Here is a 27160-nt window from a genome sequence, read left to right as displayed (position 1 = left end):
GTGTTCACTGCTGCATCATTTACAACAGGATAAAGAAAATGTACACTTATATACTATGGATTTTATGTGACCTAAAAAGGGAGATACTATCATAACATAGATTGACAACCTGGAATATTATGCTTAAGTGAAGTGTGCTAGACACTGAAAAATACTGCATATTTCACAGAGACACACAGGTTACATGCATACACTTAGAAAACAAAACACAGGAGGAAGTTGGAAACCAGATCAAATAACAAATTATTCAAAGACTTCAAAGCACAAGTGTAGGATGAACAATCTAGAGGCTAATAGGCAAAACGATACTAAATTAGGGATTTTTGTTAATACTAATTCTTTTATTTGTTTGTTTTTGGTCGGCCATAGGGCTTAAACTCCGGGCCTCGGTGCTATCCCTGAACTCTTTAGCTCAAGGCTAGCACCCTACCACTTTGAGCCACTTCCAGTTTTCTGGTGGTTAATTGTTAAGAATTTTACAGACTTTTGTGCCCGGATGGCTTTGAACTACAACCCTCAGATCTCAGCCTCCTGAGTAGAGTGAGCCACTGACAGCCAGCAGTAATCACTAATTCTTGCATATCTATATACATATATATGTATATGAGTGGAATGTGGCTTAGTGGTAGAATGCTTGCCTACCATTCATGAAAACCTGGGGTTGATGTTTCAGTAATACATAAAAAGAAAAAAAAAAAAAGCTGGAAGTGGCACTGCAGCTCAAGTGGTAGAGTGATAGCCTTGAGCAAAAAAGAAGCTGGGGGACAGTGCCCAGTCCCTGAGTTCAAGCCCCAGGACTGGCACAAAAAAAGAACAGTATTTAAGATGATACATGCATTACATTTAACTATTTGATTACAGTAACCATTTTACTACCTACATGTATCCCATAGTTGCAAACCTCAGATGCAAACAATGGAATTTACTTAAAGAAAAGCACTGAATATTGAGTATTGTGACTTGGAATACAAAATCTTGTGGTCCTTCTTCATCAACGTGTGAAGATTCACCACTAAGTAATGCGCCTCTTTTCAACTTTGCTCACCTTCTCTACCTTCCAGGGTAGGCTTCACTATCCAGTGACTTTCTAATTTGCTCAAAAACCACTCTTATGAGTTATAGGGCAATTACTGCTGCCAGGCACAGCAATTACTAAATGACTGGTGCTGCCAAAGGTGCTCAAAACAACCTTCAGTAAGGTCACACTGCGTGCACCTTTCTTTCATCTTTTCAACAACCAACGGCTGTGGTTGTTCTTGGAAGAAGAAAAAGAAAGGGATACAGCGCAGCGGTTGACCACAGCTAAGTCAAGACATTGGGCTCCTTCCCCAGCTGTCCCCACTCCTAAGAGGCAAAAGTTGTTACTTCCTGGAAGTGAATGTGACAACTATACCCAAGAGTTAAGAATCAGATCTTCTCAGGGGCCGGGCGGGAGGGGGAGGGGGGAAGAGATCCAGGTAGAGGTCAAATGGAACAGAGAATATTGCCAGGACTCAGAAGCTGAAAATAGTTTTAGAGCCAGGACCGAGATGGCAGCTAGAAGCAAGAGACGGAAGAAAAAGGAAAAGTTAGCCTCTGGTGTAATTGGGGGGGGGGGGAGGCTATGGACTGGCAAGAACGGGATGGATCAACGCGGTCCAGTCTGGTCACAATCTCCAAATTACAAAGGAGGGGGCTGGAGTGGAGTTCTGAATTCTAACGGTGGCGCTGTTAGCAACTCCAACTAGGCCAGGTATGTCCTGGCCGCTGCATTTTGGGGGGCACAGTCGGGGCAGGACTTATCCTCCCCCCTCAAATACAAGAGCCAGGTAGCGCACGGGCAGACGCGGCCAGGGGCCAGGAGCGGCGCAGGTGTCAGAGCCCTCGCCACCCAGCACACCTGGCTCTCTCTCACCAGCGACCCTCCCTCCCTTCGGCGCGGGGCCCACGACTGCGGCCCAACTCCCGCCAGCAACGATGACCAGTGCTTACGCGGAGAACACCTTCCCGTTCAAGATTTCCGCCGGCGCCATGGCCCTTATTAGTTTGTTTCCCACGATGAGCACCACCAAACCCGAGGTTGCACTCCCTTCGCGGTGGAGCGGGACAATCCAACCCACGTGTTTAGCGAGTGTCCCCGGGAACCCCGCTACTGCGCCTGCGCCCCCTGCACGCAGAGGCGCGCCATCCGGAAGGAGCCAGTCCCACAGCTAGTTTAGAGGGGCGGGGTGGGGGCTGCGGATGCCAGGCGACCCAGGGATGGGGAGGAAAACCGGCGGTGATTGGCTTGCTAGAATTGATTGGCTGCTGGGAAGAGTCCGTGCTGAGTGCCGTTTTGCACAGAGCCGGAACCCACCAAAGAGGAGCGTCCACTGGCCCAATTTTAGCCAATCAGAGCGCGGGGTTGGGAGGGCGGACCCGTGGAGGGGCGTGGCCTGGCAGGGGCGGGCCCGCCGGAGCAGTTTCCCGGGCTTACAAACTAGCTAGAGTTCACGGGTGCGGGCCTCGGTCACTCCGGATAGCGCCCATCCTGGCTGCTCCGGAGCGCTGCTGTGATCGCACGCCGGGAAGGGCGCCAGACTGACTACCGATGCGCTTTGAAGCACGTGGGATGACTGCCGACCTTCTCTCACTGCCCTCCCGCTGGGAAGGATCATCAGCTCCTTTGAGCTGCATTGCTGGGGTGTTGAGCACCCCCGCCGCTCCTGGGCTGCACACCGGCCCCATAAAAGCCTCCTCCAGGGCCTGCTGCCCAGCTTACCGGGGAGCCGCGTTAGGCCGGTTGACTGACGGGAGAACGGGCCCGGCTGCAGCATTTTTACGGCGCTCAGGTTACAGTTCTTCCTGTAGATAGTTGTAAGGGTCAGTCCCTTCCAACCGCTTAGCACATGCCTTATCTGCCTTTTTTTTTTTTTTTTTTTTTTTTTGCCAGTCTTGGAGCTTGCATTCAGGGCCTGGAGCGCTGTCCCTGAGCTTCTTTTGTTCCAGGCTAGCGCTCTACCACTGGAACCACAGCGCACCACTTCCGGCTTTTTCTGTGTAGGAGGTACTGAGGAATCGAACCTAGGGCTTCATGCATGCTAGGCAAACATTCTACCACCAAGTCACCTTCCAGCCCTGTCTGGCATACTAAGTGGGGATTCTAGTCGAGCACCAGTGTAGCACTAGCTACACTTGGAGGCAGAGATCTGAATGTTAAAAAGAAAGAAACATGGATTTTATCACTGAGCTACACATCTACCCCTTACTTTACCATTCTGAAAGTCTGGACAAGTAATACAGGGATCTTTAAACATTACTCATATTGTCCTGCACCTGAACAAATAAAACTAAGAAGGAAATTAAAGATTTGTTTTTGAACTTGCAGGTAGTAAATCTCCCCCCCTCCTCACCATTTTACTTTCCTGTGAAATAACGAGGTTTAAAGAAAATATTATTTTTAAGGTCCTGAGTTAAGTGCTGTGACCTGCCCCTCCCTCCCCCTCCCCCCCCCCTCCCCCGAGAAAAGCATATAATGACACTTGGCTACCAAAATGTGTAAGTTTTTTGTCAGGCTTCCAGTTTTACAACTTTTTGATAATAACTACCAAAATTTTAAATGTGGCTTAGTAGGGCAGTACATGTCTTTAATCCTAGTATTCCAAGGATAAACAGGCCCACCTGAGATACCTAGTTAGACCTGGTCTCAGATATAAATTTGTGTTTTTCTTTTGATTTTGCAATTCTCGCATAGCTATATCAATATATACCATAACCTTTTTCTTTTTTTTTTTTTTTTGCCAATCCTGGGCTCAGGGCCTGAGCACTGTCCTTGGGTTTTCTCAAGGCTAAAGCTTTACCACTGGATCCACAGCCTCACTTTGGACCTTTTCTATGTATGGGTACAAAGGAATCAAACCTGGGTCTTTGTTCATGCTACCCAAGCACTCTACCACTAGTCCAGACTCCTGGCCCAACATTATTTTGTTTGTTTGTTTGTTTTTGTGCCAGTTATTGGGCTTGAGCTCAGGGCCTGAACACCGTCCATGGGCTTTCTCAAGGTTAGAGCTATACCTCTTGAGCCACAGTACCAATCCTGGCATTTTCTATGCATGTGATACCAAGAAATAAAACTGGGTCTTCATGCATGGTAGGCAAACACTCTAACACTAGGCCAAACTCCTGGCCCCCAACATTATTTTTAAGACCTAATAAAACCTCCATCATAATGGATAGCCATGTTAAAGAAACAATGCGTATATATGTACAGATATGAAACTATGTATATTGTTTTTAAATTGTATTAGGGATTGTATCCAAGGCCTCTCTCCATGCTGTAAAAGCTCTCCACAAATGAGCTCTTTCTGTAATTCCTAGTTACTCAAGAGGCTGAGATGTGAGGATTGCCCTAGCCCTGGGGTAGGGCAGTAGCCTTGAGCTAGCCCCACAACCAACCAAAAAAGAAAGAAAAAGAAAAGAAATCTAGCTGCACAGTGGGAATATATATATATATATGTATATATATATAATGTGTGTGTTATATATATGTATGTACACACACAGCTTATTCTGTTTTAATTAATCCTTTCATTCCTATAAATCTGATAATTTATCCCCTCATTTTTTTCTTGTTGGTGGTGGGATTTGAACTCTGTGCCTGGACACTATCCCTGAGCTCTTCAGCTCAAGGCTACTGCCCTACCCCTTTGAGCCTCAGCGCCACTTCCTATTTTCTGGTTGGTTAACTGGAAATGAGTCTCATAAAAGCCGGGCAAAGTGGCTCACACCTGTAATCCTACCTACTCAGAAGGCTGAGATCTGAGGATCAGATTCAAAGCCAGCCAAGGCACTAAAGAACGTGAGACTCTTATCTACAGTAAACCACTAGAAAATGAGAAGTAAGGCTGTGACTTAAAGAGTAGGGCAGTAGCTTTAGCTTTGAGCTGAACAGCTCTGGGACAGGGCCCAGGCTCAGAGTTCAAGCCCCACAACCCACGGGAAAAAAAAAAAAAAAAAATCTCATGGACTTTCATTCCCCAGGCTGGCTTTGAACCACGATCCTCAGATCTCAGCCTCCTGAGTAGCTAGGATTACAAAAGTAAGCCACCAGTTCCCAGTCCCTCCTCATTTTTATCTTCAATAAAGGAAAACAGTGGGGCTGGGAGTTTGGCCTAGTGGTTAAAGTGCTTGCCTAGCATGCATAAAGACCCGGGTTCGATTCCTTGGTACCATATACATAGAAAAAAAGCCGAAAGTGGTGCTGAGGCTCAAGTGGTAGAGTTCTACCCTTGAGAAAGTCCAAGGACAGTGCTCAGGCCCTGAGCTCAAGCCCAGGACTGGCAAAAAAAAAAAGGAAGACAGTGGGCAGTCATCCTTTGGCCTAAATTCACATTTCAATGTCCTGCATGGATTTGGGTTTTTTTTTGTTTTTTTGGCTAGTACTGGGGCTTGAACTCAGGGTCTAGATGCTGTCCTTGAGCTTCTTTTGCTTAAGGCTAGCACTCCAGCACCATTTCTGGCTTTTTCTGAATAGTTTCATTGGAGATCAGCATCTCATGGAATGCCATGCCCAGGCTAGTTTTGAACTGTGATCCTCAGATCTCAGCCTTCTTGTGTCTAATATTCAATTCATATTCTCTTTCTTCATTATCACTTCCACTCCCCCCACTTTCTTCTTTAGCTAATATAGGTAGTTCTCATCTAATAGTAATTCACAGTTTTTTTCTTGCCAGTCCTGGGGCTCTCCTTGGGCTTTCCTCAAGGCTAGAGCTCTACCACTTGAGCCACAGTACCACTTCTAACTTTTTTATGTATATGGTACTGAGGAATCAAACCTGGGTCTTTGTGCAGGCAGGCAAGCACTGTACCACTAGGCCAAACTCCTTGCCCCACATGTGGCACCCAGCAAGTTTACTGATTTTTTTTCTTTTTTGCTAGTCCTGGGGCTTGAACTTAGGGACTGAGCACCATCTTTGGGCTTTCCTCAAGGCCAGCCCTCTACCACTTGAGCCACAGCACCACTTCCGACTTTTTTCAGTGTATGGGGTACCAAGGAATTGAACCCAGAGCGTTGTGAATGCTAGGCAAGCACTCTGCCACTAGGCCAAACTCCCAGCCCCAAGCTTACTGATTCTTGATAAAATGTTTTTGTGCCTTTATTAGCTTAGTTAGGGAAGTAACCACAGGTCAAATGACCACTTTGAGAAGTCTTCCTTCCTTGGACCTCTGTGATGCGTTCACCTAGCAACCGTTTCTTTGGTGTGCAAACATTCCACTGGTATACTGTATAGGACGGCCATTCAGAGTGGACAGTTCTGGCGCTTTCTGGGAACTGATCTTGGATTCAAAGTTTTCTCTTTTTCTTAATGTGGTAAAAAAAAATTATGGTTCTTTTACTAAATGCACAGATGCTATATCGTGTGTGTGTGTGAGTGTGTGTGTGTGTGTGTGTGTGTGTTGAGTTTAAACTCGGGGGTCTGAATGCTGTCTTTGAGTTCTTTTTTTCTCTCTCAAGGCTTTTTGGACTTAGGAGTCTCATGGACTTTGCTCCTCAGGCTGGATCTGAATCCTGATCATTACATTTCAGCCTCCTAAGTAGCTAGGATAAAAGACATGAGCCACCAGCACCTGGCAGGCAGGCAAGGAACTGGCACTGGTACCCAGCCAAATGTTATATTTTATTGTGTAAAAAGTAAAATAGTCAAATACAAAACCTAAAATAATAGTAATCATTTCATGTTTCTGTACTTTCTTTTTAGACATTCTTGAGCCCCAGGGTTAGATTTTCAACAGTGATATATATATATATATATATATATATATATATATATATAGAGAGAGAGAGAGAGAGAGAGAGAGAGAGAGAGAGAGAGAGAGAGATGGAGGGAGGGAAGGAGGGAGAAAATGAGAGGTTACATTTTTATTTTCTTTTTCTCTGGATTGTAAACACTAGGAACAATTACATTCTTCTGTTTGGCTTTTATATTTTTTTTCATGTTTGATTTTTTTTATCATTTGACTTTCTAGTTAGATTTCTGATGAGGAATAGAAAATGAGGGAAATCTACAAGTCAGATGTCTAAAGATATGATTCACAAATAGCATTTACAATTTACGATTATATTGCCAGGGCACAGTGGCTCATGCCTGTAATCTTAACTACTCAGGAGGCTAAGATCTGAGGATCAAGGTTCAAAGCCAGCCCAGGTACAAAAGGACCTGAGACTCTTATCTCCAATTAACCTCTAGAAAACAGGAAATGGGGCTTGACTCAAGGGTAGGGTGGTAGCCTTGAGCTGAAAAACTCAGAGTCAGTGCCCAGGCCCAGGGGTAGGGCGGTAGCCTTGAGCTGAAAGTTTCCAGGCTGAATTCAAGCCCAATGACCCACCAAAAAAAAAAAAAAAAAAAAAGAGCTCAGGGACAGTGCCAAGTCTAGTCTAGACTTTAAGCCCTAGGATAAGCAAAAAAAATAACAATAAAAATTATATTATGACATCTACAAATTACACACCACTTCAATCAGTTACAATGTAAACTTTTGATGCTGTCATTTGTCTCCAAGCAACAGGTTCAGCAGGCAACTCCTGAAGTCTGGCTAAACATTGAGGTGGAAGCTTCTGGAAGACTTTGCTTTGGCACTGAACAGACTTTAGCATCTCTTTCTTTGTGCTTATAGATACTCCCCTTGGAAGCACCATGGGTCACCATTAGATGTGCTTCTTGTGTTTCCAGCATGTCAAGCTCTCCCCAATCTTTAAACCACTCAGATTCAGGAATGGTTGCTACTGGGCAAACCAAAAGGCCTAACGAGGCTAAACCATTAGAAGTCAAGAATCTATCAGCCCGAAAAAATAGCCCAGCGGTGAGTTGTTTTCTGGTACTTACTTTCCCCACAGTATATGATAAACCATCACCTGTGGTACTATTGAGAGGTGAAAGAAAGTTCAGATCTAATTGCCCATTTTCCTATAGTGTCCTGATTTTTGCTGCTGTTAGCGAATGATACAAAAAGCAATCAAATGATCTCCCACTTCACTGGTATTTGGGCTTGATTTCAAGCTCTGGGTGCTCTCCCTTAGCACTTTTTTTTTTAATTGTCATGGGGGGCTTAAACTCTGGGCCTAGGAGCTATCCCTGAGCTCTTCAGCTCAAGCCTAGGGTTCTAACACTTGATCACAGCACCATTTGCAGTAGGAGATTTCTATTGGTACATCTCCATACATCATAATTGCTATATTTCAATCTCATTCCCTTATCGCATTTCCTTTACCCTTCCTGAAAACTCTTTAGAGTTTATATGGGCTAGGGCCAGGAGCATAGCCTAGTGGTTGGAGTGCTCGCCTCACATGCATGAAGTCTTGGGTTCAGTTCCTCTGTGTCATATACACAAAAAGCTGGAAGTGGCACTGTGGCTCAAATGACAGAGTGCTAGCCATGAGCAAAAAGTGTCCAAGAACAGTGCTCAGGCCCCAGAACTGGAAAAAAAAAATACACTTTGGGCTAGAAAGTTTGTGGTCTTGATTCACAGGTGTGTAAGGGGAGTACAGGTTTAGTTAACTGGAAGTTTCTCCTTGCAGGTTTGTTTTGATCCATCTCTGAAAGTGGTTCCCACCAGGAACTCAATGATATACAACAAAAGGGTATCTGACTCAGCCCGTCCGGACTTTCCTGGAGTGCTGGTGAAAAACAAGAACCTTTTAGCTGAGGTATGTTATTTTTAGAACCAAACACTGGGAAATTGTATCTTCTGTAAAATAGGCAAACATTACAGGCATAAGTCACCTGCACTTGGGTAAGCCCTAAGTTGCTTTTTGTTTGTTTTTTGAGGGTTTTTTTTTTTTTTGGTCAATTGTGGGACAGGCCTGAGCGCTGTCCCTGAGCTCTTGAGCTCAAGGCTACTGCCCTACCCTTGACCCATTGCACCACTTCGTTTTCTGGTGGTTAATTGGAGATGAGTCTCACAGACTTTAGTGCCCAGGCTGGCTTTGAACTACAATCCTCAGATCTCAGCCTCCTGAGTAGCTAGGAGTACAGGTGTGAGCCACTGTGCCCCTCACCCTTAAGTATTTTTAATGGAAGGAATGGATTCTTATTTTCAATATGTACCAAATAGCCATTTGTTTTATCTAATACGTGGTGAAACATCTGCGTGACATTAATAGATGAAAGAAGACATAAGCTACATATGTAGAAAATGCCTAAATGTGGTGAAGACTGGAGAGTTCTCTAGATATTCATCAGTTGAGTCCTGTTCTCAGGATTTATCACAAGAGGCAGACTTACAGGTAACTCTGGTTCAAAGGCCATTGTCATTGTTAGGGTACTATGATGTGGCTGTTCGTCTGCACCACCTACCTCTATGATTACCTTTAAGTAAAACACTCAGAATACTTAGATTTTGGGCCAGCCCTTTGACTAAATGGCATCGATGGTGGCTGTGTCTTCGTTTTCTAGGGTGGCCATCACAAAGTACCACAGTCTAGGTGCCTTAAACAAGTGTACTTTCTCAGTTGTGGAGGATAGACTTTTGAAGGAAGGCTTCAGAAGGGTTTTTTTCTTAGTATAGTCTTCTTAGATTGTAGATGGTGGTCATTTTCTTTTATCTTTACATGCTATTACCTCTGTATGTCCAAAATTCCTCTTCTTAAAAAAGACATGAGTTAGCTGGGGGCTAGCTTCCTAGGAGGCGAAGATCTGAGGACTGAAGTTCAAAGCCAGCCCAGACAGAAAAGTCTGAGACTCTTCAGTTGAACACCAGAAAACCAGAACTGGTACAGTGGCTCAGAGGGGTAGAGCACTAGCCTTGAATAAAAGAGCTCAGATACAGCACCCAGCCCCTGCCCCTGATTCAAGTTCAAGACCTATTCCTCCCTGCCCCCACCCAAAAAAAAAGATAGATTAGGACTCAGCTCATTGTAACTTATTTAAAGATCTTATCTTCAAGCACTATCACCTTCCAAAGTATAGGGAGATTAAGGCTTCAGCAAAGGAATCTGGAATAAGTCAACTCAGTCCTGAACTTTCTTAAAATTCCTTCATCTTATCAACACTCTGATTTCAGGTTTTATGTAAGTGAATACAAATTATAGATATGTGGAGTGGCCTGTGGCTCAAGTGGTAGAGTACATGTCTAGAAGTACAAGGCCCTGAGTCAAAAGCACAATCACCATGCCACGAAAAATGGATAGGGTACTTTAAACAACATTGGTAAGCTCATAGCTCTACCTTCATAATCCAGAAATACTCACATTTGGCTCATAGTTCCCCCTCAGTATATACTCAAATAAAAATGGGGAAGTGGCAAACAATGTAATGACTATCCTCACTAGCACATACAAGAAGAAAGAATCTGTCCTTACCCTTCTCATTATTCTCATTTTCTTCTTTCCAATAATTCCATAGATTCCAATAGTCCAATTTCAAGAGCCCCAATGTACAACTCCAGTAATATCTACCTGAGGTAAAAGACTGAGTACCTCATTTGAGATGACATTCACGTTTGGGAGTGATACAGAGGCATATTTAGGACCAAATCCTACTTCTCAAATCTCTAAACAGGAATCTCTAAACAGCCTCTTTTGGGATTCAAAATAATATTGACCTAGGGGCCAGAAGTTTGGCCTAGTGGTAAAGTGCTTGCCTAGCATTCACAAAGACCCCGGGTTCGATTCCTCAGTACCACATACATACAAAAAACTGGAAGTGGTGCTGTGGGCTCAAGTGGCAGACTGTCCAAGGACAGTGCGCAGACCCTGAGTTCAAGCCCCAGAGCTGGCAAAAGAAAAAAAAAGTAATAATATTGACCTAGCCTGGAGCTGGTGGCTCACACCTGTAATCCTAGCTACTCAGGAGGCTGAGATATGAGGATCTCAGCTGAAAGCCAGCCCAGGCAGGAAAATCTGTGAGACTCCCATCTCCAATTAACCTCCAGAAAGCCAGAAGACCTAGGTTCAATTCCTCAGTCCCACATACATAGAAAAGCCGGAAATGGTGCTGTGGCTCGTGGTAAGAGTTCTAGCCTTGAGAAAGCCCAAGGACTAATGCTCAGGCTGAGTTCCAGCCCCAGGACTGGCAAAAAAAAAAAATCTGTTTCAGAAGGGAACACCACTAGACTGTTGGTGGGATGGACAAAATAAAGAAATAAAAATCTGTTTCAGTCTGGGTACTGGTGGCTTATGCCTGTAATCCTAATAGCTTTGAAGGCTAAGATCTCTGAGGATCAGGGTTCCAGCCAGGCAGGAAAATCCAGGAGACCCACCCCCCTCTCTTTCTGTTGTGGGACTTGAACTTGAACTCTGGGCCTGAGTGCTGTCCCTGAGCTTTTTTCTATGTATGTGGGACGAAGGAATTGAATCGTGGTCTTCGTGCATGCTAGGCTATACAGTTTTTAACAAACTCTCTGGTTGTTTCTGATATAACATTTGAGAACCACTGGCCCAGAAAAACCCAGCCTATGTAAGGGAATGTAGAAAAAAACAGTCGTATTTTTAGTTCTGCAACTCAAGAAGGAATCATAGGGATAGCAATGGCTGCTCAGCAGCAATGACCACATCCTGCAGGAAAGAATGGCTAGTGGTGCCAAATGGCACATAGAACACCTGAAGAGAAATTGTTGAATCTGTATTTAGGAAGATCACTTTTTGTCAGCCATTAATTACTTTTTATTTATTTATTTATTTTTGCCAGTCCTGGGGCTTGAACTCAGGGCCTGCACACTGTCCTTGTCCTTTCTCAAGGCTAGAGCACTTACCACTTAAGCCATAGTACCATTTCTGGCTTTTTCTATGTATGTAGTACCGAGGAATGGAACCCAGGTCTTCGTGCATGCTAGGCAAGCACTCTTCCACTAGACCAAACTCCCAGCCCACTTTTGTTGTTGTTTTGTGTCTGTATTAGGCCTTGAACTCAAAGTCTAAAGGCTGTCAGTCTATCACTTGAGCCACAGTTCTGCTTTTTTTTTTTTTTTGCTGGTTAATTCAAGGTAATAATCTCGTAGATTCCTCTGCCTGGGCTAGTCTTGAACTGTGATTTGAAGATCTAAGTCTTCTGAGTAGCTAGGATTACAAGTGTGGGCCAACAGCACCCAGCTCCATTGATCACTTTTTTGTATTCAATCCTGGGGCTTGAACTCCGGGCCTGAACACCGTCCCTGAGCTTCTTTTGCTCAAGGCTAATGCTCTACCACTTGAGCCACAGTGCCACTTATGGCTTTTTCTGAGTAGTCTTCTCTCCAGTGGTCTCATGGACTGCCCACGCTGGCTTCATACTATGATCTTCAGATTTTAGCCTCCTGAGCAGCAGGCGTGAGCCAACAGCACCAACTTCAGTGATCATTTTTGAGGGGGGGGGATGGTTTCCAGAGCTTAGTATAAGGGCTGAAAAATGAATGGCAATAAAATCAAATTATAAATACTGGACATGCGTGGTGCATGCTGGTAGTCCCAGCTACTCCAGTCAGAGGCTAGAGCACAAGGGGTAAACTTCAACCTGAGCTCAAATCTTCCTCTTCCCTTTCATGACCACTCCAGCTGCGTTTCAGATAGTTTATTTGCCTTTGTAGCTTATTTGTTATTATTACTATTACTCTGAGTGTGTGTGCGCGCGCACATGCGCATGTGCACATGTGCACTGGTACTGCTGGTACTGGAGCATAAATTCAAGGCTCTCCTCATTTGGCTTTTTCTGCTTAAGGCTGGGTTCTACCACTTAATCCACACCTGCACATTTAGCTTTTTTTTCTGGTTAATTGAAGGTAAGAGTTTCATGGACTTTCCTTCATAGGCTGGCTTTAAACTTCACTTTTCTGACCTCAGCCTTCTGAATAGCTAGGCTTGTAAGTATGACCCATCAGCAATCAGCCTTAGATTTTTATTTCTATTTTTTGAGGACAAGATCTCACTATGTAGCTCAGGCTGGACTTAAATGTGCTATCCTCAGATGTTCAAGTCTTCTATTAGGTATATACAATCCAACACTAGCCTGCCTGCCTTCCTTCCTTCTTTCCTCCCTTCCTTCCTTCCTTCCGTCCATCTCCTCCTCCTCCTTCTCCTCTTGCCATGGTGCCAGGGCTTTATCCCTAGTCCTTCACTATTGGTTTAAGTAACTAAGGACTTAAACTCTTTTAATATTGGTATGAATTAAGTCACTTATTCCAAACCCTGTGTGCCAATTTTATTTAGAACTGGGCTATGCTCAAGGAATAGGTTTCCAAGTCTTTAATGCATTCTATACTAATGGATAGCTTAAATACCCATAATGATTTCACACTGTGAATGTTTAAGACCAAGATCATAAATGACTTTAAAGTAGCATTTTCTGCTTCACATTAGCTAAGGAATCTTCAAAGCAAAATCTTCATAAAAGAAAGTTCACTGAAAGAAATGAAGACTGAGCTGGAAAGTTACAGAGAAAATAATGTGCAACAGTCATTGCAGATAATATCACTGAGAGATGATGTCAAAGATCTTCAGGAACTTATCGCTTCTCTAATGAGAATTAGGTGTCTGAAAAACACCAATATTAGAAGTCTTGAAAGAGGCAACTTTAATCTAACTGAAAGAGTTACACAACTAGAAAAACGTCTAAGGTAGGGAATTTACTGGTTTGTTTTTAAGCAAGTCTTTTGTGATACATTTTAAAATAGTATGAACTAATACTCCTAATTAATCTCAGAATCTAGATCTAATAGAATTTCATGTTTAAGGTTCATTTACCTTGCAGCATTAAGTAATACTTCATTACTTTTTGTGGTTGAATAATAATAATGTTTTATAAGTATTTGCCACACCTTGCCTGTTTACTTTGAACACTAGGTTATTTACAATTGTTTTGACTTGATTAATAATGTTGTTATGCATAGTTTTTTGTTGTTCTTTGTTTGTTTGTTTGTGGGTGTTGGGGCTTGAACTTGGCCTGGGCACTGTCCCTGAGCTCTTCAGCTCAAGGCTACTCCCTTACTTCTGGGCTTGGGTATTGTCCCTGAGCTCTTCAGCTCAAGGTTGCCACCCTACCCTTGAGCCAAGCCCCATTTCCTCTTTTCCTTTTTTTTCTTTTCTTTATTTTTTTGTGGGTCATGTGGCTTGTACTCAGCTTAGACGCAGTCCCAGGCTCTACAGCTCAATGCTACCCCCTACCCCTGGGCTTGAGCGTTGTCCCTGAGCTCTTTAGTTGAAGGCTACCACCCTACCCATGAGCCAAACCCCACTTCCCATTTTCTAGAGGTTAATTGGAGATAAACAAACGTCTCAGGTCCTTTTGTGCCTAGGCTGGCTTTGAACCTTGATCCTCAGATCTCAACCTCCTGAGTAGCTAGGATTACAGGAGTGAGTCACTGTGCCCGGCTTATGCATAGTTTTATATACATAGTTTGGGGTTGTTTGTTTTTTTTCTTTTTGCCAGTTCTGAAGCTAGAACTCAGATCTGGGCACTGTCCCTGAGCTGCTTTGCCTCAAGGCTAGCCCATTACTTGAGCCACAGAGCCACTTCTGGCCTTTTCTGTTTATGGTGCTAAGGAATTGAACCCATGGCTTTATACATGCTAGGCAAACACTCTACTGCTGGGCAATACTCCCAGCCATGATATTTATTATTTTAAATGCTCAATTAAAATTACATTGAATTGCTTTCATAATATTGTTACCTACTGATATCTTACTTAGAGTACATCTGGTTCAAAGAGAAAAGGCAGAGCGAAAGGCAGATCTTTTGGAGAAAAAGTTGTTCACGTACAGAGTCCCTCCTTATATGAATACGGGAGGACAAGAAGATTCCTTGGATATTGTTCCAGTGAAGGTGAGAATAAATTGGAATGTTTTTGAAGAAACTGGATTTTATTACCTCACATTATTGACACTGTAATTTAGAAACAAAGTCAAACAATGCTTCTCCACTCATCCCTGTACACTTAAGAAAGAGGGGAACATAGGAGAACAGAGAAAGAAAGTTTAACTGAACCCACTGGGGAAGCAAAGGGATTTAGCGACCCTGAAATTGTCTGCGGGAATTAGAAAAAAATCTTAAATTTAACTAGGAGAAAACTTGGTGATAAGAAGGTATGCAAAGCCAGATGTGGTGGCTCACACCTGTAATCCTAGCTACTCAGGAGGCTGAGATCTGAGGATCAAGGTTCAAAGCTAACGCGGGCACTAAAGTCTGTGAGACTCTTATTTCCAGTTAACTGCCAGAAAACTGGAAGTGGGGTTGTGGCTCATGGTGTAGGATGGTAGCCTTGAGCTGAAGCACTCAGGGACAGTGCTCAGGCCCAGAGTTGAAGTCCCAGGACTGACCCCCCCCCCCCCAAAAAAAAAAAAGCTAGCTACTTTGAGCTGGGAGCATGGCCTAGTGGTAGAGTGCTTGCCTAGCATGCATACAGCCTTAGGTTTGATTCCTCAATACCACATACACAGAAAAAAGCCAGAAGTGGTGCTGTGGCTCCAGTGGTAGAGTGCTGGCCTTGAGAAAGCCCAAGGACAGTGCTTGGGCTGAGTTCAAGCCCAGGACTGGCAAAAAAAAAAAGTATGCATAGTTAAAACTGCCCTGGTAGACGTCTGATCATAGTTTTAAGTCTGTATCTGGACTAATTTTGGAAACATTATTTTCTTACCACTGGACCAAAATAGGAAAAAGTTGCCCTAATAGGCCATCTCCTTAGCTTTTGACTATCCTTTTTACAATAAGATGACCTCAGCACCTGTATTTTTAGCTACTCAGGAGACTGAGATCTCAGGACCACAGTTCAACCCAGCTCAGGCAGGAAAGTCCATGAGATGCTTATCCAAATAACCTCCAGAATACCAGAAAAGCAGAAGCAGAGCTATGGCTCAAAATGCTAGAGTATTAGCCTTGAGCACAAAGGCTCAAAGACAGCTCTCAGGCCCTGAGTTCAAGCCCCATAACCAAGGTGGTTGTAAAGTGACTGCAGAGAATAAGCTCAGAATAAGACCACAGTTAAAGTGGGGAGTCTAGGTACCCAGCTTATAGTTCATTTACAGGCTAAGAGATAAATACTGAATTCTTGGTCTGGTTAATAATGGATGGCCAAGGAAACTGTACAGCACGGTGGGCTGAAAGCCTTTCAGATACATGAAGAACAGTGTACATGGAAGGTGGTAAGAAGGCCTTGTGAAGTTTACAAAGGTGGACTTCTCTTGTAGGTAGGAAGAATTGAAGGACAAGTCCAGCGTTATCTGTTTTCATATTGTTAACTATGGAAGCAGTGTGATTTGAGGGGCACTGGGAGAAGTTGGAAAGACAGGCTTCCCTGAGCTTCCCAGCTTTCACACCAAATCACTGATCCTAAGATCCACTCATGAAAAGCATTGTAGGTGTCTCTGAAGGAGACCCATAGGGAGAAATAGAAAAGGAGAGAGACATTTCCTGTTCCTTGCATAGGAAGTGGAAGCTAAAGACTCAATCCAGGAGAATGCACATGTAGCCAAGCCATCTAGCCACTCCTAATCCTCAGACAGTGGTCCTGGGGAATAAGGTGGGAAAGCACTACCCAAAGCTCAGGTGACCAACCTTTCTTTACTTCCTTTTGCAAGATTTGTCTTTCTTTCTTTTTAGTCTTTTGAAGAGTACACGCGCGCGCGCGCACACACACACACACACACAGAATGTTTAATGTGTGTTTTGGCATTCAGGATATGGGTGAAGCTACCGTGACTACCAACGTTGAGAGTAACAACGGTTTTTACTCGGATGCACCAAATGATGGGCAGAAAATTTGGGATACAGGTCCACAGGATTTGCTGCGTGAGGAGAAACAAGCATTTGAGGTAGACAGACCTCCATATTCCTGGAGCTGGGAAACTAAAGCCATGCAATCGCAACATCAGAATTTTCTCGACCAGTTGTCCACTCTTCTGAGTGACAGCATTGGCCCTATACCTGCCACAGAGGAAGCTGTAAAAGAGAGGATCCAGGAAATTGGTGCAAGTGAGCAGTCATGGAAATCTGTAAGTAGTACTTGTAAGGACTTTTCTCTTTTGAGAAGTGCCAGCTCAGTAAACTTTGTGGTTCTGAATTGTAATTTTGGCACTGTCCCGGAGCTCTTCTGCTCAAGGCTACCACCTTACCCCTTGAGCCACAGCCCCACTTCTCCTTTTCTAGTGGCTAATTGGAATAAGAGTCTCATGGTCTTCAGTGCCCATGCTGGCTTTGAACCAAGATCCTCAGATCTCAGCCTCCAGAGTAGCTAGGATTACAGGCGTGAGCCACTATGCCCGGCTTTTCTTTTTTTCAATTGTGCCAGACCAGGGCTTGTACCCAGAGCCAGGGCACTATCCCTTTAGCTTTTTTCTTCAAGGCTGGTAGTGTACCACTTGAGCTACATTTCTACTTCTGCCCTTTGCTGGTTAACTGGAAAGTCTCATAGGCTTTCTTGCCCAGGCTGGCTTTTGAATCATAATCCTCAGAGCTCATAATCCTCTGAGTAGCTAGAATTATAGGCGTGAGCCACCAGTATCTTAAATTAAAAATGTCAAATATAGAAAGTTTTCCCTTCTCACCTACTCAGTAACTTATTGTCAGCACAATGTCAGTATAAATAAAAGTTTGCACAGTGGTGAAATGATGCAGAAAGCATAGCACACCAGGAAGCTTTTGTACTTTTTCTTATAGAGAACAGAAGACCTGCAGCGGGAAATTCAGATACTCAGTAAACGAGTAAAGCAGTTGCAGCATCTTTATGAAGAATCAGATGAGCAATCCCCAACAATGGAAGAAAATGATAAAGATCATAAAAGGCCCTTGCAATATCAGGAAGGAAACATGGCTGTCAACAACTTTTCTCAAGGGAGCTTAGACTTGGATGGGAAAAAAGGAAGAATTTTCTCAACTGTAGGCATTTGAAAATGAAAATGATTTTATACTTAGGCTGTTTATGTTTTTATTGATAATAGGATTTTTTACAGATCCTGTTTTCTCAAAAGACCCTACCCTTTCTGGATCTCCATTCTTATATTTTTTGCATATGATTTTAATCTTATTTTTCATTGATTTTTTTTTGCCAGTCCTGGGGCTTGAACTCAGGGCATGGGCACTGTCCCTGAGCTTTTGCTTGAGGCTGGCACTCTACCACTTGAGCAATAGTGCCACTCCCGGCCTTTTCTGTTTACATGGCATTGAGAAATGGAATCCAGGGCTTCATGCATGCTAGGCAAGCACTGTACCACTTCCCACATTCCCAGCCCCCACCTTTCTTTGGCCAGTCCTGGAGTTTGAACTCAAGGCTTGAGTGCTGCCCTTGGGCTTTCTCAAGGCTAGAGCTCTACCACAAGTCACAGCACCATTTCCGGCTTTTTTCTATGTATGTGGTACCTAGGAATCGAACCTGGGTCTTTGTGCATGCTAGGCAAACGCTCTACCACTAGGCAAAACTCCCAGCTCCCCCCCCCCACCTTTTTTTTTTTTTTTAAAGAGAGGATTTGGCAATCTAACTCAGGCTAGCCTCAAATTTTGAATTTTCCTGCTTCAGACTCCAAAGTGCTAAAGCTAAGATATATCTTAATGCACTTCTAGAAAACAAGAAAGAAAATGAACTAAGAGGAATGGCTCTGTAGTGGTTGGATTTCAGGAAGTCTGACCATTAATGATATTCCTGAGTAATTACTGTATAAACTCTTTCCTTCTCTGCTTTCTGCATTTGAGGAAGAAGTCACCCCCAAAAGTGTAATGCCATGTGTATCTTGCAGTATAATTATCAGGAGATTGTTTCACTACCCATAGCATTAAATGTATTAGGTTAATTTCATTGCTTGAGACTTGGTGGAGAGGACAATGAAATATTGTTTTGTTCCTCTCCCACTTCCATCTCTTTCCCTAAGGTCCTAAACTAGGCAGTATGTCTCCTTCAGGTGAGGTCTTAATTGGGATCCTAGGCTCAATTCTAGGTATTACCTGTTCATTTCCTGTTCAGTATCACTTTTGCACACATTTCTGCTTTAATCTTCCCAGTACAGTTCTTTCTCATTGCAATTCATACTCAACATTTACTTCACTATGACACTAAATGTTTAAAAAAGCATGAAGTATGATTGTTGTATTTTCTTTCTTGTATTACATTTTTTTTTCCCCTAGAGTCAGTATCTTTGATGATTTAAAAAACTGTTTTTATGGGCCGGGAGCATAGCCTAATTGCCTACCTTGCACGAAGCCCTGGTTTCAATTCCTTGTATCACAAACACAGAAAAAGTCAGAAGTGGTACTGTGGCTCAAGTGGCAGAGCACTAGTTTTGAGCAAAAAAGTGTCCAAGGACAGTGTCCAGGCCCTGAGTTCAAGCCCCGGGACTGGCAAAAAAGAAAAAAAAAGTTATATTAAGGTGATGCATAGAGAGGTTAGTTATTTAAGTGAGGTAATGAGTGTATTTCTTTTTGACAATGTCACCTTCTTTTTGAGTTTTTTTTTGGGGGGGGGCACTGTCTTTAAATCCTTTGTGTTCTACCACTTGAGCCACAGCAATACTTCTAGCTTTTTCTGAGTATTTTATTGAAGTTGAACTTCACAAACTTTCCTGTCCCAGCTGACTTTGAATCATAATCCTAAGGTTTCAGCCTCCTGAGAAGCTAAGATTACAGGCCTGAACCACAGATACCAGCTCTTTTTGTTTTTGTATGTATACTTTTCAACATTCATGTTTTTCATTTGAATATTATACCAGGTTATTCTCTATAAAATTTTGACATTTAGTTTTCTCTCCCAAAGTCTTTCGTTTTCTTGTTTGTTGTTTTTTTTTTCAGTGTGTCTAGGCATAGCTCTGATCCTGAGTTTTCTTCATCTTCTGGTTAGAATTCACAATTTCTTCAATTTTTTTAAGTTACTTTGCTGGAACACATCTTCCAATAGCTTCCCAAGAAATCATTTCTTTAATAGATTCTTTGAATCTTTGTATAAATGAAAGATACTGTTTTCACATTCAATTGATGACTGAGTGTAGACCTTATTTTCACATAGAAATCTGAAGACATTAATCTTTTAGTTTCCAGGTTGCAAAACAAAAAAAAAGGTGATATTCTTATCCCTTTTCCTTAATATGTTACTTTTTTGTGTATGTGTGCCAGTCCTGATGAGTTTGGTTGAACTCAGCGTGTGAGCACTTTCCTGAGCTTTTTGCTATTTTCTCATAATACGTATATTGTAATGCATTGCAGAAAAGATGAAATAATTTATGCTGCTGCTTGGTATTTATAAAATTGCCTAATTATGGGCTGAGAATGAGCCTTAGTGGTAGAGTGCTTACCTTGCATGCATGAAACCTTCCGTTTCATTCCTAGGTACCACATACACAGAAAAGGCTGGAAGTGGTGCTGTGACTCAAGTGGTAGAGTGCTGACCTTGAGCAAAAGAAGCTTAGGGCAGTGCCCAGGCCCTGAGTTCAAGCCCCAGGACTGGAAAAAAAAATAATGGCTTAATTATGCCTCTGGTTGCACTGATTTGTCACTTTTATTGTCATATTTTTATTATTTTAATATTCATTCTACTTATGTCATTATTAAATCTATACTTAGTTAGTCTAGAATAAATTTGATATTATGCTGGTGTTGAACAACAACTTAAAGCACATTTTTTCCATTACTTTGAATTTCTATAAAGGAAAATCCCAAGACTCAAAATTCACAGATAAATGAGCATAAGAAATTAAGAGAGTTAGAGATGTTACTGGATATTCGGCAGAATTTGCAGACTGATACAGTGCCAAGAATGGAGGAGAAAATTCAGAAGCTTCAGAAACAGCTCAGTGATTTGAAAATGTCAAATAAAAATATGAAAACTCAACTGACAAGAGTAAATGTCCTTAAAGTAAGTACAAGAAATGACTTCCAAAAATCCACTTAATCTTTGGCACATTCCTGTTTTATAGCCACATCTTTAAAGGTATGTATGTATGTTTGTATGTATGTATGTATGTATGTATGTATGTATGTATGTATGTGTATATGTACTTGATGTAGGTACTAAGGTTAGAACTCAGGAACTAGACACGCTCTTAGCTTTTTCTGCTCAAGTGTAGTATTCTATCTCTTGAGCTACAGATCTTCAAACTTTTTGGTGGTTAATTGGAGCTAGGATTACAGGCGAGGGCCTCCTCTTGTGTCCAACTATACATGAACTTTTTTTTGTGTGTATGCTGGTCCTGAGGTGTGAACACAGGGCCTAGTAGCTGTCCCTGAACTTTTGTGCTCAGGACTAGCACTCTATCACTCGAGTCACAGATCTACTTCCAGCTTTTCCTTTTCCTAGTGTTAAGCTTTCCATGCCCAGGATCTGTAGATCTCAGCCCCTGAGTAGCTAGTACCACAGGTATGAGCTACCAGCACCTGGCTTTATATGAATTTAAAAAAAAAATCAAAATCACTCTGCAAACTGGGCACCTATGTGGCTCAAGTGGTAAGAGTGCCAACCTTGAGCAAATAAGCTATAGAATAGCTCAGAAAAGAGGCCCTGAGTTCCAACTCCAGTACCCCCCAAAAAAGAAAAAGGTTTTTGTCTTAATTTTTTTTTTGCCAGTCCTAGACCTTGAATTCAGTGCCAGAGACTTTTCCCTCAAGGCTAGTGCTCTACCACTTGATTCACAGCACCACTTTGGCTTTTCTATGAACGTGGTACTGAGGAATTGAATCCGGGTCTTTGTGCATGCTAGGCAAGCACTCTACCAGTAGGCCCACGGTTTTATCTTTTTAAAAAATTTTCTTTGTGCCAGGCAAGGTGGCTCAAGCCTGTAAATCCTAGCTACTCACGAGGCTGAGATCTGAGGATCAAGGATCAAAGCCAGCCCAGGCACAAAAGGACCTTGAGACTCTTATCTCCAATTAACCTCTAGAAAAGGGGAGGTGGGGCTTGGCTCAAGGGTAGAGTGGTAGCCTTGAGCTGAAGAGCTCAGGGACAGTGCCCAGGCCGAATTCAAGTCCCACGACCCACATAAAAAGAGAAAAAAATTCTTCTTTGCAACTTGTAGCTTCAGTTGTTTACTTCAAAAATAAGCTGAGACTTCAAATATGCACTAAATTACCAGCATTCTAGCTTATTAACAGTATTTCTTTTACTGTAGACCAACTGTTTTCTCTTTCTGTATTTGGTTAATATAGATTATAAGATCTTTGAGGACATGGAATACATGTGAAACTCTGTAAAGCCCACAAATCAAGTTGACAAAAGTGCTAAGGAAGCCAGATACTGGTGTCTTACACTTGTAATCGTAGCTACTCAGAGGCTGAACGCTGAGGATCACAGTTCAAAGCCAATCAGAGCAGGAAAGTCTGTGAGACTCTTATCTCTAATCACCAGGAAACCAGAAGTGGTGCTGTAGCTTAAAGTGATATTGCATTAGCCTTGGGCAAAAAAGCTCAGGGACAGTGCTCAGGCCTCAAGTTCAAGCCTCACAACCAGCCAAAAAAAAAAAAGCTAAGTAAATATTGGTTATTAATGAGCATGATAATACAAACAAAAATTACAATATATCTATCTTTTTCAGAATTAAAGGGGTAAGGTGGATAGAAGTGTCAGTTATATCTGTTATTTATAAATGATCAAATTGGGGGCTGGGAGTTTGGCCTAGTAGTGGAGTCATGCCTAGTATGCATGATTCCTCAGTACCGGGTTCGGTTCCTCAGTACCACATACATAGAAAAAGCTGGAAGTGGTACTGTGGCTCAAGTGGTGGAGCACTAGCCTTGAGGAAAGCCCAAGGACAGTGTTCAGGCCCTGGGCTCAAGCCAGGACTGGCAAAAAAAAAAAAAAGTGATCAAATCAGTCTTCTGTTGACTTACCTTTTACCCTCTCACAGGACAAAACAATTGAAAAGCTCAGACAATCTTTAACAAAAGTTGAAATGACGAAGGAGAAGCCAGCTAGGAAAGCAGACCATTGGAAAATATGTTCTGCAGAGCAAGAGTTGAAATCAGACTTGGAGAGCGTCCCTCAGGTGCTGCATGGAGTGGCTCCTAAGCTTTCTGCAGCCAAGAGCCCACCTGAAGACATATCAGGACGAGAACAAGAGGTATCCTTTTTCTAATTACTATATTAAAACCAATTTAATGGAAGTCATAAGCACCCATCTCAACTTAGATTAACTGAAAATTTTAGGGAATTTGTTGGCTCATAGCATCCACCCTGAGTTAACCCACCTACCCTCTGGAAGAGCACTAATCCCCCTTACAAGACCATTTATTCTTGGCATATGTACCACAGCTGTGTATAACTGACTGCAAGCTAGTTTTCTCTATAGAACAGGAATCACAGACACCAATAGCTGTCGAGCTTTATAATTTCTGTGACAGGAGAATCTCAAGAAAACAAGTTTAGGTTAAGTGCTTTTCTCTGTGAATCATTACTGGCTGAGGATGAAATAAAGTACTTTAGCTCAAGTTTGTATGTGTATCCTTTGAAAGAACATAAGCTTTGAGAATATCGTGTTATTTTCAGTCATATTCTTAAAATAGGACAGTGCTTCTAAAAAAACATGCTTAGGTTAAATGCCCTTCCTCCTCCTTCCTCATTTTCCATATCCCAGCAGTACAAGAAATCCTTTTATTTACCTCAATCTTCAGGTGAATGAAGGCTGGGTTTACTTACTAGGTTTCTCAACTCAATATTGCCCTCTTCTGTTGGCAGAAGCCTTTTCCTTTGGGGGAAAGGCTGGGTGATGTCTGATTCTGCAATTTTCTCCTGTTTGTTCAAGACCCTTAATTCCCATGGTTTGCCCTCTCCTTTTCCCTTACTACCAAGCCTTGAGGAACTCCTAAAATCCCAAGTTGCAGAGTTGCAACCTCCCCTCAGAAATTGCCATTTCTGGTATCTATGCTTCCAGGCCTCTCTTTCTTTTCTACTTGCCAGTATTCTGATCTGCCAGGTCTCAGACCATTCACAGTATTTCCTCACTTGTGAGCTGTCTTTTTTTTTTTTTGGCCAGTCCTGGGGACTGAACTCAGGGCCTGAGCACTGACCTCAAGGTTAGTGATCTACCATTTGAGCCACAGCACCAGTTCTGGCTTTTCTATATATGTGGTTCAGAGGAATCAAACCCGGTCTTCATGCATGGTAGGTAAGTACACTACCACTAAGCCAACCTCCTGGCCATGAGCTGTCTTTTTGTGGGGCTGAAGCACTACACAAGAAGATGTGGAGTGCACTCTCCCCTTGACCTCACCGTGCAGCTTTAGGATATTCATTCCCCCGCCCCCCAACCTGGGGCTTCATGCATGTTAGGCAAGCACTCTACCACTGACTCATATTCCCAGCTCCTTAACTTGCAGCTTTTTAGTGGTTAATTGGAAATGAATCTCTAGGACTGTCTGGGCTGGTTTTGAACCTCGATTGAACCTTGATCCCAGCCTTTGGAACAGCTAGGATTACAGGCCATCAGCACCAATTGATCAGTATGACTTTTGTGTGTGTTTGTGTGGGGGGAGGTGTTATGGGGCTTGAACTCTGGGCCTAAGCGCTGTCCCTGAGCTCTTCAGCTCAAGGCTACTGCCCTACCCCTGGAGCCACAGCCCCACTTCTTGTTTTCTAGAGATTAATTGGAGATAACAGTCTCTCAGTCTTCAGTGCCCAGGCTGGCTTTAAACTTTCATCCTCAGATCTCAGCCTCCTGAGTAGCTAGGATTACAGACTTGAGCTACTGCACCTGGCTCGGTGTGACTTTAATAAGTATCTGTCTATACTTACCATAAAACAAATCATAAGTTCAAAGAGACAAGTCTTAGCCACCAGGCATAGTGTCATATGTAAAGTCCCAGGACCTTCCTATCTCAATAGGAAGATGACTTGAGAACAGAAGTTGGAAGTTGAAAAGAAGCCTTAGCAACATAGTGATACCCCATTTAAACAAAAGAACAACAGGCACGAATGGCATTCCTATAATCATAGCTACTCAGAGTCTTATCTCCAATTAACCAGCAATAAACACACAGAAGGGGAACTGGGGCTCAAGTGGTCAAGTGGTGCCAGCCTTGAGCAAAAAAGCAAAGGGAGCTTGACAAGGTCCTGAGTTCAAACCTAGTTATTGGTAAGTGCACGAGTGTGTCTGTGCACATGTATACACACACTGACACACATACACACAAGGTAATTGCTTAGTGGGTGGAAAATAATAAGCAGTGTTATAATTAGGTTTAGTTGATAACACATAAGAAAAATATTAAAATGAAAAGGAAATTTTAAAGAATTATTGTGATAAAGCAAGCCATTTTCTTTTTTTCGCTAGCGCTGGGGCTTGAACCCAGGGTCTGGGCATTGTCCCTGAAGTGTGGTTTTTTGTTTGTTTTTTCTTTTTTGGTCAGTCATGAGGCTTGAACTCTCGGTCTGGGCACTGCTCCTGAGCTGTTCAGCTCAAGCCTAGTACTTTACCACTTTCAGCTACAGTGCCACTTCCGGTTTTCTGCTGGTTAATTGGAGATAAGTCTCATGACTTTTGTGCCTGGGCTGGATTTGAACAGGAGATCCTTAGTAGCTCCGATTGTAGGTGTGAGCCACTGGTGCCCAGGCTTGAGCTTCTTCTACTTAGGGCTAGCATCCTACCATTGGAGCCACATTTCTTCTGGCCTTTTGTGTTTATGTGGTACTAAGAACTGAACCCAGGGCTTCATGCATGCTAGACAAGCACTTTACTAAGCCACATTCCCAGCCCACAAGCCATTTTTTTTCGTGGGTTGTGGGGCTTGAACTCTGGGCCTGGGTGCTGTCCCTGAGCCGTTCAGCTTAAGGCTACCACCTTACCCCTGGAGCCACAGCCCTACTTCCCCTTTTCTAATGGTTAACTGGAAATAAGAGTCTCCTAGACTTCAGTGCCTGGGCTGGCTTTGAACCGCCATCCTCAGATCTCGGCCTCCTGAGTAACTAGAATTATAGGCATGAGCCACCCGGCTGGCTCTGCAAGCTATTTTCTTAAGAATAGTATTTGATCCAGGCATGGTGGCACATATCTGTAATCCATCTCAGCATTCAGTAAGCTGAGGTGGGAGAACCACATGTTTGAGGAAAACTTGGATTATAGAAAGATACTCTCTGCAAAGAAAAGATAAAATGTACTTGAATTTGAGTGGTCAGTTTCTCAAACCTTTGTTATAGGGGCTTGAACTCTAGGCCTGGGCACTGTCTCTGAGCTCTTCAGCTCAAGACTACCACCCTACTCCTTGAGCCACAGTGCCACTTCTGGTTTTCTAGTGCTTAATTGGAGATAGAGTCTCATGGTCTTTAGTGTGTTGTCCAGGCTGACTTTGAAATGTGATCCTCAGATCTCAGACTTCTAAGTAGCTGTGATGGAGATGTGTCTCAAGTGATAGAGAATATAAGTAGAAATGTAATGCCCTAAATTCAAGCCCCATTTCATAAAAGTGAAATTCTAGTATCAAGTTCCTTGTACCTATTAAACGGATGACCCAAATTAATGAAATATCATGATTGTCTTTTTTGTTTTTTAAATAGCTTATTGACTTTCGAGAAACTATTATGAAAATGCTGGGACTGAACGTGAAAACAGCAGACAAGGAAGTCATTAATCAGCTAAAGCTCATTGTACAAGTTTATGAAATATCTAAGAAATCAAAGATTTCTTCTGGTTGTAAGACTGCACAAGACAATCAGTAAAGATCTGTTTTTTCAGTGCTACCGAGAATTTAGCAAATATGATTGTTACAGTGTCTTGAATGTGTCTTCATTATAAATAAATGCACTGAAATTTTTTCACTTACTCAGTCTTGGTATTTGACTTTTCTAATAATTCCTAGAATTCTAATACTTCTAATACTCAGTTATTTCTTCTCCAGTCTGGATTTGGCACGTGTAATATACAATAATTGTAGGCATATTTGCTCCATTTTAGGGTGACAGCCTTCATCTTGGGGATCCACAGGTCAGGCCCAGCTACAGTTGCCCATTCCCACCTGAAAGTGCACATACCCCCAGCCCCAACTGTGCTGGCAACATTCTGTGGCCTTAGTCCCAGTATCAAGATGCAAGGTGCCTCAATACAGAATGTTTTCCTGACATAAGCCTTGATATAGCTGGCCCTGGCCGGCTGCTATCTCCAGGGTCCTGCTGCAGCTTTGAAGATTTCCTGCTCCCAGCCCCTTCTCTGGTCTCCAGTCTCTCCCTAATTACCTCCCCTGCATGACAGCAATTTGCTCTTCTCTAACCCTTGGGGAATCAGCCTGTCCATTTCAGTGGACATTAAACCTTGCTTTCTTCTACGTAACTTGTGTCTGTG

At 42.8% G+C, this 27160-nt stretch overlaps 2 protein-coding genes across 5 annotated transcripts in view; one reads left to right on the top strand and one right to left on the bottom strand.

Moving 5' to 3' along the window:
• Mthfd1 (methylenetetrahydrofolate dehydrogenase, cyclohydrolase and formyltetrahydrofolate synthetase 1) overlaps positions 1 to 2054 on the bottom strand; it is a 66324-nt gene extending 64270 nt beyond the window's left edge. The window contains exon 1 of the mRNA XM_090344259.1: positions 1972 to 2054. Coding sequence (XP_090200385.1) covers positions 1972 to 2012 — 41 coding nt within the window. The 5' untranslated portion in view covers positions 2013 to 2054. The remainder of the gene's footprint in view (positions 1 to 1971) is intronic.
• On the top strand, positions 1861 to 26648 carry LOC150054549 (uncharacterized). 4 transcript variants are annotated; one of them, XR_016537555.1, is made up of 11 exons: positions 1865 to 2058; positions 7633 to 7818; positions 8534 to 8662; positions 13286 to 13542; positions 14615 to 14747; positions 16598 to 16912; positions 17577 to 17795; positions 20548 to 20754; positions 22739 to 22951; positions 23864 to 23995; positions 26380 to 26439. XR_016537555.1 is itself a non-coding variant. In XM_090344263.1 (10 exons), the coding sequence occupies exons 1-10, from the start codon at positions 1957 to 1959 to the stop codon at positions 26539 to 26541; spliced, it is 1923 nt and encodes a 640-aa protein (XP_090200389.1). In that variant the 5' UTR covers positions 1881 to 1956; the 3' UTR covers positions 26542 to 26648. The 4 variants fall into 4 exon arrangements, 3 of the variants coding, with proteins under 3 accessions (XP_090200387.1, XP_090200389.1, XP_090200386.1); XM_090344263.1 differs by lacking the exon at positions 23864 to 23995 and having other exon boundaries at positions 1881 to 2058; positions 26380 to 26648; XM_090344260.1 differs by lacking the exons at positions 1865 to 2058; positions 23864 to 23995 and adding an exon at positions 6228 to 6328 and having other exon boundaries at positions 26380 to 26648.
• Positions 26649 to 27160: the final 512 nt, after the last annotated feature.

Source organism: Megascapheus bottae, chromosome 14 (assembly GCF_031878675.1).
Source record: "Megascapheus bottae isolate mThoBot1 chromosome 14, mThoBot2.hap1, whole genome shotgun sequence".
Lineage (NCBI taxonomy): Eukaryota > Metazoa > Chordata > Mammalia > Rodentia > Geomyidae > Megascapheus > Megascapheus bottae.
This window is presented reverse-complemented; position numbering and strand designations above follow the sequence as displayed.